Genomic DNA, 19,383 nt, shown 5'->3' with positions numbered 1-19,383 from the left:
GGAAAGATTCATTTAGATTACCAGTACTATAATACAGCAACCTGAAAACCAAATAATTGTTGTGAAAACATAACACAACTTTATTTTATTATCAATATTATCAATTATTTTTTTGTGTAATATTTTGTCTGCTGCCCAGCGTACTTTTACCAACACTGTTCTTGGTATTGCAATACCTACTTCTTTTGCCAAACAAATTGCACACTGTTATGTCATCAGCTGTCCTTCTTATGAGGATATTACATATTTGCACTTTGTTGTACGTCGCTCTGGATAAGAGCGTCTGCTAAATGCCACGTAATGTAATGTAATGTAATATTTATTAATATATACACATAGATATTTATATACAGTTCACCATATAATGTTTATTTAGCCTAGTTTAGCCCAAGATTCCAAACGGAAGATGAATGAAATGTACTTAGTCTTGTAACAGGAGTGCTAGAATATGCCCTGTTTAAAATGGGCCTTCAACATTACTATAATAGACAGGTCATGTATTAGGTGTAATGTTAGAATAATTTATGGAGCCATTAAATTGACTTTAAGGAGAAAACTCATTTAATGTTTCCGCTCCAGTAACAAACATTTGAATTTAAGGTCTGAATACTGCTCCCATTAGGAGGAATTATGGGAATATCCTATCATGAGTATCAGCAATTAGTTTTAGCAGCCAAGTGCAAACCAGAAGTACACTCAGAATAATTTTATTTAAGGAGAACATTATACATTGTAAGTTTTATCCTTTAAACTGCAATGGAAGAAAAATACACCAATTATAATGTATTTAATATTCCGGACAGTTTTGAATACACTACTCTGTTAGTGTACATTCTATAACACTTTAATGGAGTCATATGGCCCCACACTTGTTGAATTAAATAAACACTGGAAAATTTGAGTCACTATTAATAATCTAGTATTCTGACTCGAAGGTTTTCACCTTGAAAATAATATAAGAATATAAAGGAACTTGGGACAAGTATTATGTTTTATGTTGAAATGACTCTTGTCTATGCTTGAAAACTATCATGTTTTCTATATATAAACAAGGAAGGTTCCGCAGTACTCACAAATTTTACCAAATTCCATCTTGACTGCAAGATTCAACATTCTGTCTAAAGAGTGCCAGGGGTATAAAGCAAGCAATTCCCCATACCAACAGTACACATTTTACTGGGTTTCTCTAGTCATGATCAATGAAGGGTTAAAACCTGAGAACCACGTATGCCCTCTGAAACCACAGAACAAGATGGAATTCTAGAGAAAGCTCTGCCAAAAAGCATTCTGAAAAATCAGGCTCCACCTGTGTGCAATCTTTACATTCACCACTTTGCAAAGATACCTCAGGCAAGATAAGAAAAAAGATCCAATTAGCTCCTTTTCTGCACCACCACAAGCTGTCTGATGACAAACAATAATGCCTGGGACCCCTGTCTTGGGAAGTCTATATGTTTGTAAGTGGAGCCTTGTTTCTCTGGCTACATCATCACCTCTTTAATCTCCAAAAGTGTTCCTGACAGACAAAACTGTTAACATCACGCAAGCAGATCCAGGTTCTAAAGCAAAAAAAGTAGGAATTTCATGAATTGCTTGCGGTAGGCTAAAAATATTGTAAAACAATAGCCTCCTTCTATAAAAGATGCAAATTAGGCATCTTGCGGCAAGATTGCGTCCATATGTCTTAGGTGCAGAATGAAAATGAAGGAAGGGTAGTGCGTAAGTGTTACTTACTGGAACTTTCAAAAGCTCTTTGATGCTTGCTCCTGTTCTCAGTAACTTTGAAGCAGACTGAGGTGGCATTTGTCTCTGAGCTGTATGATACTATTGGAAATTTTCCACTGCCTTGTTACAGTTTGTTTATTAACCTTTAATAGCACACATCTGAATGTACCTGAGCACAGTTTAGCACAATATCACAGCTTCCAACGGGTCTTGAAATCATGGTGGTTGCCACTGGCTACAAAATAGTGTTGGTTACCAAAAACACTTCTTAAAAATAAACTCCACAGGGATACTTTCCCCATTTCTAAACAATTCCTGCACCGGACAGCAAGTGGGAATTCACATTAATGCTTCTCAACACCTTTGAGTGACATTCCTGTTATTATTGCTTTTGGCAAGCCATGTTAGTGACTGATCAAAATGGAGTATTTCTAAAGTTCTCTTTAACATAGTCCATGATTATTAGTGTTATTGCATCATCAACAGCAACAACAGTGATGGTATTCTTACCAGCAGCAATCCCCAGAATTAAAACCCATGACAGGCACAGAGAACTATGTTGCTACCTTAAAACCTCAAGTTCATGATACAATCAATCATGATCCTGACACTGATGCTGCAATAAAATGTAGATCAGAGATCTTCAAACTTCGCCCACGAATCCAAACCGGCCCTGGTTTTATTTCCCATTATTAACGGCAGCAGCGATTACTTCATATCAGCAAATGAAGCTTTAAATCGTTCTGCAGACAGGGAATTACAAGGCTCCGTATCATCAGCAAATTATTAGTTACGAGCGCACGGTCAGATTTGTGTACCAAACTCAACAACAAAGATTAAATTGGCCAGTCACATGATATCAAAGCATTTGCGCTTGACATCGGTTGAAGGTTGTCATCGATAGGCTACGGATTAGACGAATGTACCCTATTTGTAATCAAATGTATAGGCTAAGTGAAAATCATGCCGGTTGTCGAGGTTTTCAATCGCACGAGTCGGGGCGATAAATTAATACAAACACAACTGTAGGTAGCATTAGGATGGTTCAATGTCAATTGTGGACATTTTGTCACTATATAAGGGAAGACATAATGGGAGACTTAGATTTAGCCTATCTCGGCGATCCAAAAACGCAAAACAGGACTTTTTACGAATTAAAATCCCATCGTATTCAGCGTATAGCTATGTATTTAAACCATGAAACACATACTTTGAAACCAGACAACGCTACATAGTTTGCTTATATTTAGCTTTCACCGCTCTATTTAATACCGAAAGTATCAGAACAATTAGTGCTGCTGATTGGCCAGACTGTCCACAACTCCCGGTTAAATTGAGGGTGGAAAACCAGCCGTTCTTTACCCCCGATGACTGTGATTTGTTGAAAATGTAGAATATGATCCTGAGATTATAATTTTTCTGTAGACTATAATTATAATCATAAATTCAATGTTTATTCAACAATATGAAAGATTGGCTACTGAAATCAGCCCACACTATACAATTCCAATGGTATCAAAGTAGCATATACTAATGTATGTGATGAATATGGGATTCTCAATCAATACCCTTAAATGCTAGCTAACCAAATGAAATTAACATACCGTATTTGTCTTTTTGAGAATTAGCATGGAAAGATTTTCAGCTGTCACCATATCTACCAAGTAATCATTTTCCATTTTGTGGTTATTATATGGGCTGTTACTCTGATGTAATGTTAGATTTCTCTGTATTTCCATTCATCTGCAGTTAGAGTCAACATCCAACATGTTTGACTTTATACTATCATTTAAAGCTGGGATAACAGTGGTGAACCATCTCAAAGCTTTCTGGAAATAGCCTCAAATCTGCAGACTTTTCATAGTGATGCAATCTGCTATTTTTATTTTTATGTATTCAGTCGTGTGGGAAGGAGAGGAGGTTGCTGCACAACTTTTCCCTGTATAAGTTGACCCTTCTCTGAAGTCGAGGTGGAGGATGTACTTCATTTGTCATTTTGGATGACAAATGAAAACGTGATTTAAAACACTGCCGAGCATTTCCTATCTCCAGGTCTCTTTTCTGCTGCTCATTTATAACTGACTTAGACCGTTACGCATGTGCACACTAGGTAAAAGTAGCCCTTTACAATGAACACATCAACTGACACGAAGAAATCCTCATTCTGATAACCCTCATCTCCGCATTCACAGATACAAATTGATTGTATTCCAAGCCATTTTATAGAGCTGCAGCCTATCTTCAATCCAACAGCACATAATGTTATCGCTGCGTAACAGAGACGTGAACTCGTATCCATGGCTGTTTGCCTACTCGTCCTGTGATTTCTCTCTTTTTTTACCTAAAACGTTTGGGCCTGTGCTTCAGTGACCCTACTCTGTGTGAGGCCTGAGTGTGGGGCCTGTGTAGAAGTGCTGGCTTACTTGCAGGTGCACCCGGGTCTTGCTGAGAGTGGTACAGTATGGCAGCACACCTGGATTGGTGAATGAGAAAGGGTTTGGGCCGGGTGCACACTCTTAAATCATACTGTGTGTGTCCGTTTTTGTGTGGGCATGTGTGCGTGTGTGGGGAAAGATAGCACAAATGTTTGGTGTACAGCCACTGTACAGCCACTGCACCTTCCCCTGCCCATCCTTTGTGCTGTCTCTACGTGTGTAGAGGTGGCTGCTCGGTGTATTTCAACACGGCAGCGGAACAGCCACCAATAACTCACGCCTGAGGGCTTTATGGCCCCACCACTGCGACAGGTTCAAGTGACCGCAGAGGTACCTCCCTCACAGCAGGGCCCACAGGTGAACTTGAACGACCTGAGCCCCAGGCTTTTAAACCAGGCTGTGATCTGACAAGGTTTTACATCTCCAGAACTCATTGAACCATTATCCTGCAATCTATTACCCTTCCTCTACCCTCTACCAACCCCCCATCTCACTTTCTGTCCCGTTCTCTCGCTGAGGTTTCTGAGCATTTATTAATGCTCAGCATAAATCACAGCGACTGACCTTTATATGAAGGTGCATGGTGAGCACCGGGCATGTTTGTGTCAAAGCAGAAGATGGAATATGAAACTGTACCAGCTATAGCTATGCATCTTATTTGCCCAGTCTTTCCTGCTTTTTCAGGTTGGGCACTGAACTCACTATCCATGAGAGTTATGGTTTGATTTATCCTGGTATACTGGGTTCAATGAGAGAGTGTGTTTTTTTTTTCTCACAAATATGCTTTTGAACAGTCTGCTTTGACTACGTAGGCTGTAACAAAAGCAGATCCACTCCTCAGTTTTCTATATCCTACCCAGATTTTGTTTCCTCCTTTGATGTTTCCAACAAATATTTAGATTGCTGTTGGTTTCACAGCAGCATGATGATGGGGTGGGGAAGGGGTTGTTAAGCAGACAAGCAATAAAAAAAATCTGAGATGAATTTGAAACAAACATCTATTTAGTATCCTCCATCCTAGTGATAGTCTTATTTTCCCTCGGTCTTACAAGGCAGTTTCGGCAGGTATTAAAGGTGGCAGATATCGGTACAGGAATGTTTCTGTGTACAATCACTGTTGTGAGGTTCAGTGTTGTAATCGAATCCTGGGCCTGTCAGTAGCATGGCTATCCACATTAGGCACCATTGGATTTGCTGTGTGTGCATCGCAGCACTAGCTTGTACGTGGTTTCCGACAGAGGGGAACATGTGCTTCAGTTTAGCGCACCCTGTTATTTATAATTTCTCGCGACGCATCAGCTCTTACAGTTAAGCCTCACAGTGACTAATACAGGAACACAGGCACATTCAGGCGCTGTGCTAAACCAGCATTCCTGTGACATGAGTAGCCAGCGACAGTGTCATCTTCAAAAGAGAGAGATTGTTTTGCTGAGTCCTAAAGAAGATTTAATCATCTCCTCATGGACCGCGGAATGGGCTGTCTAGCCTGTACAGGAGATGTCCGAGGGAATATCTGGAGAGTATCCTGGAGAAATGAAGACTTTCCTGTAATGGGCTGGTCACGGACACTTTGACCATGATTCTGTGTGTCATCCAGTCTGTTACCATATCATGAAGCTATAGGGTCAATAGCTATTTCTCCTCTGAGGCACTTGTACAATTTTGACAGAGACTTCATGTACTCTGATATTAGAAGGTTAATATTATGTGTATCACATTCGTATAAAAGATAAGATAACCCGGGTGTTTGCATTCCTTGTGACAGATGACTGTAATATTTAACAGTGCACAGATGGTTTACAGTGGTTGAGAAACATGATAACTTTGCCTCTGTCTAATGCTTTTTACACTTGATCCATTTTTCTCTTTTGGAGTGTGATGGAGTTCCAACGTGCAAGTATAAGGAGTATTAGCCATTAGCACAGTATGTCAAAATTCCAGTCTTTTCTTTGAACCTAACAATTTTACATTAAAGTTGTTTACGAAATTATCGAGGAGCTCGGAATACGACAAAAAGCAACATGCCACTTTGTAATTAACGTCAAATTTCAAGCTTTTTATTATCTGACATTTGGGTTTAAAAAATGGTTCGGTAAAGTGTGTCAGAGTTTTAAAGGTCCTAATTTATTGTCCCTCTCAGCATGCAAGTCCCATAACTTTCTAGCCACTCCTGCGTTAGCCACTCCTGGTTTCATGTTTACAGAGGGAGCGGGGGAAGAGAAAGCTCACACATCCTCTCTCTGGGCTGGTCCACCTTTGCACAAAGCCGCACGGGACGAATACCTCAGGCGCCAGTCAACCCCCGCCGTGGCAAACGCCATTGGTCACGGCACTCCCCTCTGCCCAAACCCCCCCCCCCCCCCCTCCACCAACCATGGCTGCCCTTCCTTCATTAGGGTTACCTTCTTCAAGTCCGTCAGCTTACCCATACATATTTAGAAAAAAAAACCCAGGGGTGGCGCTGTCTGAACCTCAACCCTCTCCCAACACACCCCCAAACCTGCCTTTGAACAATTTTTTGGAGACTTCCCCCTCTTAAATCTTCAATTGGGAAAGGTCCCCCCATCATTGTAAAAAGGATGAATCTGGAAAAATGCAATAAATCTGAGATCACAGGCACTCTCTGGCCCTAGATAAATTCTTGCACCTCGGTCTGGCCCTGCTGCACACATCTGCCTTGCATTTAGGACCTTTTACATGGCAAGCCTCCACAGGAGTCCTAGTGCTCCCCAGCCCTACTCCTCCTTAGCCCTGCTCCTCAGCCTATGCTCCTCACTTCTGCTACTCCTCAACTGTGCTCTTCAGCTCCTAAACCATTCCCAGTCTTAAGCTCAGCTGTACTCTCCAATCCCTGCTCCTCTCCTCAGCTCCTAAACATCAACTCTCTTGTCCCTTCCACTGCCCCACAAGCCATGGCCCCAGACCCCTGCTCCTCACCACCCAGCCTTCACAACCCTATCCACGGATAACCCTGCTCCTGAATTCCCCCTCACAGTTCCCCAGCCGCTCTCTCTGTACTGCCCCACAGTTTGGGCACCTTTATGAGTGGGCTGGCTGTGTCTCTCACTGCATAAACACTGACAGTGGTGAAACATGAGTCTCTCCACTAAGACGATCAGTGTAGTTCTGTAACATTCATGAGCAGCTTCACAGTGGTTAGTGGACAGTAAAACCTAGCCGGGGAAACACAGATTCCAGAGCTGAATCAGCAGGCAGTGGTTTGTAATGGTGTCATCACTATACCACCCATCCTTTCCACTGGTGTAACACCTCGGGCCAGACCACCCACTCTGGGTGGGACACAGGTCTTTGCTGTCCCTTAATTTATGTGTGTATTTTTCAACAGTCCCTTATTGTATATGTATATGTATATCTCTTATATTGAAGTATTAAACACGACATTAAAATGGATAACTGTGCTTCTATTACCCACCAAATTGCATGTCACCAGATGGTTTTCTGTTTTAACTGAAGTTTGTAGATACAAATATCTCTTTCTGCTTTTACGACAGGCTTCATACATAAAGTGCCATAATGGAATCCAGACTGAGAGTACTTTTCTGTACAATACATAGGCCTACACTGTGTGTAGTCATGCTGACACCGTAATCAACTAATATAGCATTACTTCAGTGTGCATGTCCCTGTTTGACTTCAGCTTTGTTTCTCTACTTGGAATGTAACCAATTATTTATTCATTTTCCAGCACAAAAAGAACACAGTGCAGAAGATGACCATTTCAAAACTGCTCAGAAAAGGTATGAAATAATCTCTCTGAAACTGCCACGCTTGTGCTTTATTTACTATCAAGACTGTAATTGTTTTTGCTATTTTAGAATACCTCAATAATAATTCAAATGGCTTCAACCAAACTATGCCTGGTATTTTGTTCCAAAAATCTTTATCTTTTGAATATGTCTTCCTCCCATACTGTCGTAATGCTCTGTTTCCGAGTGGAACCTCAGAAACGTATGGAAGGGAGAGCGTAATAGATAGTCAGCGTCATATTGCCATCCTCAATTATTTAGCATGTTTCACACAGATAAGAACCATCCAGCTCCCAGAATCAGATAATAATAATACCAGCAATTTGTATAGCTGTCTGTAGCAATTAGCACTAGCTGATAAAGAATCGTCAGGGAAGAGAAACCCCAGCTCAGGGCCCTTCCACTGGGCTTCAGAATCCAGACTAACATGGGACCCAAATGACCAAATACACGGGTCATAATCCTGTGTCTGGATCATTAATCCAGGACGGCAAACTGGAGTGATGCCTGGAAATGTGGACCAGGACATACCTTCATCCATTACGCTGCACAACAGCGCTGTGTCCTTATCTTCCGTGTTTGGTAGGGCAGTGTCCAAAGAGTCACAACGAGAAACGGCCTCTCTTGATTTATTGGGAAATTTGTGAACTGGCAGACGTTTAACTTTTGTAAGGGGAAATGATATCTGGAAAATTTCATATCGGAAAATAAACCCTGAGAGGACAAACAAAGCAAATTGATTATTTTTCCTTGTTTAGATAGAAACCGGAGTTGTTTGCTTTAAATCGTAACTATCTCGATTTGAAAATAAATCATGAATAGCACATAAAAGGGCGATCCGAAATGCGCTAGACATTCGAAATGGGAAACTATAAACAATTAAGCCATTGCTAGTTTTGGACAATACTGTAATTCAGCAAACGTTTCCAAATGTTTCCACCTTGTGGCTCAATTTCAAACCAATCAAACCACATTCTCAAAGGTTTCCTTGACCTAGGCTTTCACAAAGGCTTTTGATGATTTCATCTTCCACGGCTTTTCAGCGTTGCATCTCTCTTACAGCTTCAGTGTCAGGTCTAACACCCGTGCTAATGAAAGTTCCAGGTTCACCATATTGATCAAAAACGCATGGCAGCTTTATGTGGGGCCTTTAATGACGTTCGCCTTTTATTTTATCCAAAAGCAGAGGCATTAAAGGGGCTTTCTCACGTTCCCACCGACACACCTCGTTAAAATGACATGCTGGTGATGCGTGTAGCCCTAGCCATATGTCGGGATCCTGGTTGGTCTGACCTGATGGGGGGAGTCCACACACAGTGCTGGACTAAAGATGTGATTTTTTTATTGGTTTATTTCTTGCTTTACTCAAAATCGTATTGAGAGCCTTGACAAAATGGCTTGACTGAGGTTCAGCATTGTCATACAGCAGTCAAATAAAAAATCAATAAAATAATGTGCGTGTGTGTGTGTACATATAGTATATGCAAACAGTCATTAATTATCTTGGTTAAATAAGGAAATAGAATAGATAAATGGTTATTTTTGGGGTTGTTTTTGATGTAGGAAATCTAAGCGCCCATTAGCTATTTTATTAATAGTAGCTCTGTGACACACTGTTATAGTATTAAACACCTACTTTGAATATATAGTGGCTTCTACTGACCTTGTAAAATATAAAATGAGGGAGCTGACTCATCTACTCACACTTATTGTCATAAAAAGTTGCCATTTTACTTCAGAACCTTCACTACACATCAGCTGAGATGGCCGCTCATCAGTACAGTGTCTCCATCAATGTACTGGGAGGGTGCACCTTTTTTTACTTTGTTTACTTTGAGGAAAAACTGCCCCCTACTGGCCCATCAACACCAGTTTCAAATGTCCTTTTACCCAAAAATATCATTCTACCCAGCTGCACCATTCATTTATCATTTTGCAACTGTTTTCAGACAACAAATATCCACTTAGTGGCGATTATATATGATGACTGGATAACCTGCTGGATTGGAGTTATTGGGGATTACATTGAACTGTGTCAGAATCACTATGGCCCACCATATGTCTTCCAACTCTCTACAGGTCCAAACTAATCTAACCCATTTCCCATTAAGCTGCTGTTTCTGTTCATACATGTCATCATATAAACTATTTTAAACTCTAAATAAATGGCATACAGTAAATATCCCATACAGTAATGTGAGACCTAATCTGCTGTGAGTGGGGAATGAATCAGTGTGTTCAGCTGAGTGTGAGTATCTTGATCTTTCTTAGTTCAGCCAGGCACTAAAAGCAAGCCTCTGCCATTTCTGGAGCCTTCTGACTGTTTATTTAAAGTTTCAGTTTTACTCAAGAATGGGAGAGGGACATGGAGGCGTGTATACATTTCTTGCATTCCATTTTAATACCAGTGTGATCTCCTTAAGGTATATGGAGACCAATGCTGTGTTTACCCAACTTTCACCTCAATGAAAACAATCACATTTCACAATAGCATCCCTGCAACCTTCAGGTCTCACTGGTCTGAATTAATATATTCTCCTCCCCGATTACATTTTCAATGCTTTTTTAGACGACATTCCGTTTTGCAATCCTAAAATCCATCCAATGTTACTGGCAAACATATTGTACGGTGCCTTCCATTGCAACAAGATTGTGTGACACCTGTTTATCGTTTTTGTAACTGACACAATTTGTTTCTTGAGTGTGCGCTGCCTGGCATGTACAGTATCATGAAGGACACTCTCTCCGTACGTGTTTGCATATTTGTAAATATTCCCCAGAAGTATGTAGGTAGAGGGCCCCATTTTTTGCTCTCCATGCCATCTGATGAAGCAATAAAAATTCTCACCGCAATGACGCCATACTGATCTAAAGGTGCAGATATCTGAGTGCGGCCATGGGGATGCTAAACTCAACACAGGCTCTATGTGATTTGTGTCCATTCTGACACATGACCTGAGTCATAAAACGATCCAATACAAAAGAGGGATAATTAATCATGGCGGGCCAAGCAGAGTCTACAAAGGGCTTGAGAATTGATGTCAATTTAGTAAATCAAAGCTCCCGGCCTCTGTTCCTGGAGTTCCGCTCGGGTTCGAGGGAGAGGGAAGGATGATCTACGACACTATCTTCCCAAGCGCCGCAGTGGCTGAGTGCGTGACGGATAATCGGGAATGGAAAGTGGCTTCGCTCTGGAAACTTCTGCCATGCACATTGCCGTCTGTCCTGCTAGTATGTCTTCCATTAACATCGCAAAAGCCACTTACCATCTGGAGGTCAAAAACTGTTTGTCGATCCCTGCACGTCGCTTGAATCATGGCTCCTTTATATACAGTGCATGACAACCGGGGCAAGGAAAGTCTTTAATGTGTAAGGTGGAGAGCCTCTCCGAGCTGTAAGGAGCACTTTTGTGAAGAGTCAGCTTTGGTTACAATTGAATTAGCCTCAGTATTTGCCCTACAAGCTGCCCTGAAGTCTCCAACTGGAGATTCTCCTTATGTGTGATGTATGAGAACCATGAATCTCTTTCAATGGTCCAAAACACCCATGCTATTTCATTCCAACACACCCCAGGCACCGTGTATCTTTTGTGTGACTGACTGGTTTTTAAATGTTGACGGTGTTATTTACTGCTTTCTTGATTCAAATTAAACAAAGATAGGTACTGCAAAAATGAAAACTAATTTAAATATACAAAGCGCATGACTATGAGCAGGGCATTGTTCTGTGCTAGAGCTCGTTTTCCTACAGTAGTTAAAGAGGACACGGCTCATTAACAGGCACTTGGATGATGGCTGGGTCTAACTGTTGGTTAACCACAAGTCCCTGTATGTTGTTACACTTCACAAAGCAACAAGGAGAATCTCAGTGACAGATTTTATGCCGCAAGATATTTTAATATTCCAGTTAATCCAATTTAGTACAAGCATATGTTTAGACATTTAGACTGTTTATGTTGTACGTATGTAACTGAATGAATGCATGCTCCAGACGTGTGTGTGTGTGTCTGTGTGTATGTGTTCAGATGCATTCAGCTCACAATTGTATACATACAGCTGTGAATCCAGTATGTATGGATATGTATGCTGAACATGTATATGTATGTACACATGGATATGTACAGGTATGTACTGCATGCTTCACACATACACTGAGTGAGCAATTTATTAGGTACAGCTTGTTAATGCAAATATTTAATCAGTCAATCATGTGGCAGCACTAAATGCTTGAAGCATGCGGACGCGGTCAAGAGGCTTAGGCTAACTTTGACCATGGAATGATTGTTGGTGCCAGACAGGGTGGTTTGAGTATCTCAGAAAATGCTGGTCTTCTGTGATTTTAACACACAACAGTCTCTAGAGTTTGCAGAGAATGGTGCAAAACACAAAAACCATCCAGTGAGCAGAAGTTCTGCGGGCAGAAAAGCGTTGTTAATCAGAGAGGTCAGAGGAGAAGGGCCAGACTGGTTGAAGCTGACAGGAAGGTGACAATAACTCGAATAACTATGCATTACAACAGTGATATGCAGTAGAGCATCTCTGAACACACAGCACATCAAAGAGGATTCGCTACAGAAGACCAATAAGTCTAAAAAATAAGTCTAATAAATACCTGAGTATTGTGCTCACTGAGTGTTCATGTATGTACTGTAATATAAGAGGAGGTAGGAGGATAGACTGAGAGAGCAGTGAGGCCAGCAGCTACGCAGGAGCAGTGAGACCTGGTTCACTTCCCCTCGGGCAGAAGAGGTCAATGCGATAATCAGAGCCTCTGCTACCGACTCCCCTGCAGCCCAGTGGGAGGCCCTCTCTCAGCCTCACTCTCCCCTTCCACAGCTTCCAGGACACGGTGAGCTACTTCGGTCTGAAGCCCAAGCCAGGGGACCAGGAGGTCACGCCGGGCTACGTCTTCATGCTGTGGTACGAGTTCTGCAGCGACTTCAAGAACATTTGGAAGCGGGAAAGCAAAGTTATTTCCCAGGAGAGGTGAGCGACATGCCTTCTAACAGGAATGATACAAATTGGGATGTGTTGATGCAACTATACTATACTCTGTGGTTTTGACATCACAGTAAAGGAATAGATAGAATTTTTTTCAATGGTCAGAAATGTCTCTCTCTGTGTCTGTGAGGCAAGTTTGGCCTTGCAGCTGTTATGCGCTGTAAATCAAGGAATGGCACCTTTTTAATGCTCTTCAATTATCTGCTGAGGGGAGTCCCCCATAATGTAAGCCAGATTGCGCATCTTGCCCTTACGCATTGCTGTGTCGCGTGAATCCCTTTAGCTGAGACAATATGAATTCCTTAGACAGCGTGGACTGTTTTTACCAGTCATTAAAGTAGAGAGAAGTCGCATCAAAGCAAAGGGAGGAAGGTCGGATCCGAGGCTTGGTACAACGTCAAAGCCGAGGGCTGGATTTACGATGTCTCATCTGACCTAATGGGGGTGTCAAACTGTGGGACAGCACCTCTCACTGCTGCCTCCTGGCTTTATTAGCAGGGCGACAGGAGCCCATTAAAGGGAGGGTGTTCCAGGAGAACTTCTAAATGTCGCCCTGATCTGAAGAATCCAAGACGCAGGGTTAATGCTGCTGGTTTGCAGACACGGTTCCCCTGTAAATCCCTCTCTGTGACTAGTTTGAAGTCAAGCAGAGCATAATTGGATAATTGGATTAAGCTACATGATTGTGGGAATTAGTAACGAATTACAAATTACAAATGCATTAATCCTATTAATGTATTTTTGTTTAATCATTTTATTATAGATTCCAATCATTATCTAGTAGTTTGAAACAGGAGCCAGAATCAAACCCCTACTAATACTTTGTTTGATAATGAGTGATCAGAAATGTATTCTTTAAAACAATTGTTTATGCTTGTTATCATTACTATTATTGGGATATTGTTTTCATTAAGACTACATGAAAGTTTTCCAATTATAATAATAAATTATATAGAATTAGAATGATATAAATCTGATTTATCCAACCTATAATACTAATCTGAAATCAGCTCCATAAGGCTATGGCATAGATTGTCTTGCCAATTTATTTTAATCTCTCATTTTCATTATTTAGTATAAAATTGTGTTTTTCAACACAATCTAAGGTATTAAACCAAGACAACATTTCAAATGCTAGCTTTTCAGTTCAATAAACTGTTCAGTCTAACCAATCATGGCTAAAACTGTTATGTTTGTATTCGGCTTTATTGGAGCTAGACCAATAAATGTGGGTTATGTTCTGGTGTGCTTCAGTAAGGGGTTTCAGTAAGTTGCCTTGTAATGTTGAAGAAAATGTATTAGCCATACTGCCCATTGTATCTGGTTCCCCATGTATACCACATTAAATACATTTTTCACTGGAAAGCTGGAAGGTCCTCGATTGGTGGATATATCATCCCTATGCAAATTAATTCAATCACTAATTGAAACCCTTTAAATCTCTCCGAAAACATTATTTTGGTTAGTTTTAAATCTCTGGGCTTTTCCACTGATTTCTGTGAAATTTGCCTTTAGATGGACGGATTATGCCATATTGCATGATCCCAATGTACTATACAACAATGTATATGTGTAAAATCAGAGCACACAAAATAAAGGATTCCAACATTAGTAGACAAATTCATGAAAAGAACCAATTAGAATTTAAGAAGATGGATAAACAAGTGAGCGAAATTATGAAATTATGAAAATGAAGATGTGCGGAATGTATGGATGAAATTGAAGACAAAGATGGCTGAAAATTTAAATTTGAGTGTATGTTTGATTCAATTAATTTGCACAAGGATGTGTGGTCTAGAACAAGACTGGGGACCTTTAGTACAGACATTTGGTTTGTAACACTAGTTGGCAACAATATTATTGCTTTTGTGTACTTTGTTTTAAATTGGGACATTGCATATCATAGAAAAGAGCTGCTAAATGGTGAGATAACGATTCAGATGCCATACCATGACACTTTGGTTTTTGTTTGGTTTATTGTTTGTAAGGCAATCATCCCACAGCTGAAGGTGTTTGTGTACAATTACTTTGATTTTAAATACTGTTTGCCAACCCATAAATCCTGCAGGTTTGTGTGGGGCTCACTTGTGTGGGGCTCACTAATTATCTCATAGACCTGCTGTCATTTTGTTCTCAGTTCTCATGTTAACTACAAGGAAATTATAAAGAAAAGTTAAAATAGCATGTACAGGATGTGCATGTGTCCATGGGGGAGAACATTTTGAAGTGACTGTAGCAAACAGTTCTTTGCAGAAGACCACCGGCCACAGCATGGCCACAGTCAGTGATAAACATAGTGGGGTTTACATTGCTTGCAGCTGCATAAAGGACCTCCAAAAAAAGCAGAAGTGGATTTGATTTCTTTATAAGAAAATTAATGGGAAAAGGAATCGTCTGCATGAGCATGTAATGCCAATTTTCTTTTCCCCAGGCAGAGTTTATATATTTTGGCATTTTTAGCCTTTGGAACATGGGGCGGTATTGCAGTGTAGGTGAATTTTTCATGACAGTAGACCCAATAGGCATGGTCCTTGCTTTCTGCAACTGATTTTCTAGTGCGTCCTCTCACTACCATGCTAATAAACGTGTAATAAATCATGAAAATCAAAAAACATGAGGCAAAAAGGCAAGAAGAATGCACCTGCGATGAGAGAGCTCTCTGCAGGAAGTTCTGTCTTATAACAAATGTCATAAATATAATTATAAATGGCATGACAACTGAGAATGGAGTACCTAAATCATCATTTAGCATATGTGCAAGTGGATCTGGTAATGCTTTTACTTTTGCAGTGGGTGGGATCTACATAGAAATGTATCTTATTTCTTGCTGGCTCATCGGCTCATGGTATCTGTAATTGTCATCTCCTCTGTGGACATTTTGAAAAAAAGGAGCAGGATAGTAGTTTAGCTTTCTGTGGGCCCCACTGGTTGACCCGCCTCAGAATCCCCCATTTGTGACAATGGTAACACGAAACAGGGGCAACCTCTGGATTTGGCGGTAATGATCTCTCCTCAGCCTGGAGGCCCTTTGACTGTGTGGACTACACACTTTGTGCCTCATTTAACACTTAAGCAGGAAATCAGATTAAGTAACCAGAACAAACTGTATGAGTGCACATTTATTATGCCTTCCATTCAAGTCACCTGTGTCCATACATATATATTTAACAGTCAGTGGTCTCTAAAGGTCTTCCCTTGACACACCTCTGCCGTGTGCAGTGTTCCCCAGGTCACATGAACACTACCTTGTGCTACCGTGTTTCATCTCTTCAAGCTTTAAGCTTCACCTTCCAAAGAGCAAGTGTCCCGTACAGTTTCCATCAGCATCTTTTGCTTTTTTGAGGAAACGTTTTCCCCTTTATTGTAAAGTATTGATTTAAGAATCGATTTTGGACACCGAGTAAGGGCAGACATGTATTTGAACAGAAAGGGGTGTAGTGCATTGCAAGAGGTGCATGGCTCTCCCTCACCAGCTACTGTAAGTACGCACCTCGGTTTAGCAGCAGAGAGCTAATAAAGTGAGAGGAAGGAATTCTAATTAAGTATCAAACAAGACCCCAATGCTCTAACCAACATGCCACTTTGCCATCAGCCAACATATCATTAGATAATGTCTGCAAAGATAAGAATTAATCTCTAATGGCTTTACCACTGACACTGCTGGTTGTTTGTGATTGTCCCGGTTCTTTAGGCTAAAGGAGGCTCAGCAGTCTGTCAAGAAGATCACTGCAGAGAAGAAAGTGGAGACCAAGAAGATTAATCCTAACAGTCTGGTAAGAGCCAGAAGCCCCCTCTCTCAGTTTTGAGACATAACTGCAAAATAGTTTTGTTTATGAATTGTTCTTTAAGTTCATATGTGTTGTTTGTGTCAGTATGGAGCAGGGGGTTTCTTCTCAAAGAAAAATGAATACATTCATGCTCCAAAACGTAAGCTGACTAGGAATGAGATCAAAAGGAATCGTATTGGAAAGTTACTTTGTATTCCACTGACAATTTAATGGAAGTGACACTTACCAATGTTTTACTTACTGATAATTGGTCTTGGTTAGTTTTGAGCATTTTACATTTTGACAAAAATGTGTTTTCTACAGCTCACACTGCAAAATAAAATGCTCCAGATTCCAGGTAGTAGGTGAAATCATTTTAATACCAAATGTATAATTTTGAAAGTAACACCATCCCCTTTCTACCCACAACAGAAAGAACGGCTTCGACAGAAGGAAGCAGGTGTGCCCTCCAGCTAGCTAAGAGAGACAGAAGAGTGAAGAAAGAAAGAAAGAAAGAGAAAGAAAAAGAGAAAGAAAAATAAAGTGGTGTGTTTAACCTCCAGCTATACTATCCTCGCTTTTCCTCTGGACATCATACCTCAGTGCTCAATTCGCCTCAGTGCCAAGACATTACTACTTTCCTGTCCTACAGAACTAGTACTTCCAGTTTATAATGGGATCACACGTATGTGGAAGATGCTTAACATTCTGTTATGCGTAAGAGAAGAATATATAAGAATATCAGAGAAGATGGAAGTCCAAGACAGTGACATGAATGCTTGAACATCCAGTATCCCAAAACCAGTATGTCTCACAAAATATGGGTCTCATTTTAACAGCACTGTGGCTGACTGTGAGGATGTAGCAACACCACTTTTTGAACCTTTGTAAACATATCCAAAAAAGGACGTCTAGCCAATGTGGAAGCACTTTCTTCTGGACATGGGAATTGATCTTTCTTGAATTCAATCAAATGCATTTATAGCTTTGTTATATGTAGCATACAAAGCTGAAGTGGGTTTTAGCTCAAACTCAGTACATACATAATCAGATGAAGAACTGATGCAAAACAAACTATTAAAACATGTAATTCATGTAATATAACATTATGTAATATATGGGTCAGAACAGATGTTTTACAATTCAGCAAGTTCATATGTATTTATCCAGCATACTTGCAACCTGAAATTATGAATCATATTGCAGGATGAAAAATTTATATCATGATTAAGAAGAAATTCTCCCCCGTTTTGGACTGATAATTATTATTGAGGCAGACTTTGTTTATTAAACCTTGGCTGTAGAAATTTTGTTTTGTCTGGACTACAGTGACCCCTGCAGGGGGAGGGACAGGCATTGCTAGATGGTGTCACCTGTCCTTGAAGACAATTCCATTCCAAGTGTTCCGGTGGACTGGGCACTTCACTAACTGGTTTGAGTACAATATTGGTTTGAATGGAAAGTACATGACTGTTCCATGGAGTTTGCAATCCCGTGTGTATATAAAATGCATAGTTATTCTTATAGAATCCCTCTAGAATAAATGGATATTACATGTTATGAGATTTGAGAATATGCATCACAATCCTAAGCACTTTCCTGCTTGCAACAGCTTTACTTGCTATGCCACTCCGCAGTCTAAATGGTAGTGGTTCAGATATAGCACTTTTTAAACCTCTGTTTTAATCCCTATGCAATATGTGTTCTCACTGTACGTATAACATTGGTGAATTATTGAATGATGTTATAAAAAATATCAATTTTGATTTTAGGAAGAAACCATATATATTTATTTAATAAAATATTTCTATTTGAATTCTGAAAAATGTATGAAAAATGAAAGTTGTCATGGAGAAAAACATAAAGGTAATTAATTATATATTAATATGGTTTGAAGTATATGTAAATATGAATGAAAGATTTATTTTATGCCTATTTGTCCATTGTATGGCCATTGAAGATGTATTTTTGTATTTTACTTAAGCTCAAGTGTGAAAAAAATATGAATATGGCTAAATTAGATGAGACGTGTTACATTTTATTATAGTTGCCACTGCCCTGCAAAGGGTTATAAATTAAAATGTGAAATATAAATTGTAATAATGGCCTACCTATTTACAAATTCTTGTTCCTCATTTAAAACCTGGATTGTGTGATTATACTCTTGCAAAAAAGTATTTGTAAATTACTACTTCGCCCAACCATCTGTGGCCAACAATCTTGTTGAACTTCAAATGCAGTATGCTTGCATAAGAAGATTCGTAGACACTGTGTCCATACACATTTGTATTTTGTTTATCAAGAGAATCATAGGTATGATTCGTTTTGAATATGGAGGTTGTAATCTAGGTGCAGGTTTTGCCGGTTCACTCATTTGTGAAGAATGGCTGTGCTAAAAATACACATTCTCATGATCAAAGTCAATTTTTGGATAAATGGTGAAGTGACTGACAGAGATCAACAAATTTATGTGAGAAAAAAAAACCAATGCTCTCTAGGTTCACTCCATGAGTTCTCCAACCCATAAGTTAGGTGTATGTGTAAATGTGCTAGGCCACATTAGGGCAGAAATATGAAATCAATGCCTCCGTCCTAGTGACTAAATAAATTTGATTCCTTCATCCCTTTTGGACTCATTCCCATATACACATATTTCATATTTATTTGCAGTTATTTATTTATTTATTTA

At 40.0% G+C, this 19,383-nt stretch overlaps 1 protein-coding gene across 1 annotated transcript in view; it reads left to right on the top strand.

Annotated features, from left to right (window-relative positions):
* LOC133132373 (formin-like) overlaps window positions 1-19,315 on the top strand; it is a 58,773-nt gene extending 39,458 nt beyond the window's left edge. The window contains exons 14-17 of the mRNA XM_061247777.1: window positions 7,867-7,918; window positions 12,763-12,912; window positions 16,619-16,700; window positions 17,127-19,315. Coding sequence (XP_061103761.1) covers window positions 7,867-7,918; window positions 12,763-12,912; window positions 16,619-16,700; window positions 17,127-17,171 — 329 coding nt within the window. The 3' untranslated portion in view covers window positions 17,172-19,315. The remainder of the gene's footprint in view (window positions 1-7,866; window positions 7,919-12,762; window positions 12,913-16,618; window positions 16,701-17,126) is intronic.
* Window positions 19,316-19,383: the final 68 nt, after the last annotated feature.

This window comes from Conger conger, chromosome 1 (assembly GCF_963514075.1).
Source record: "Conger conger chromosome 1, fConCon1.1, whole genome shotgun sequence".
Taxonomy (NCBI): domain Eukaryota; kingdom Metazoa; phylum Chordata; class Actinopteri; order Anguilliformes; family Congridae; genus Conger; species Conger conger.
Note: the sequence above shows the minus strand (reverse complement) of the source record. Positions and strands in the feature narration are given on the sequence as shown.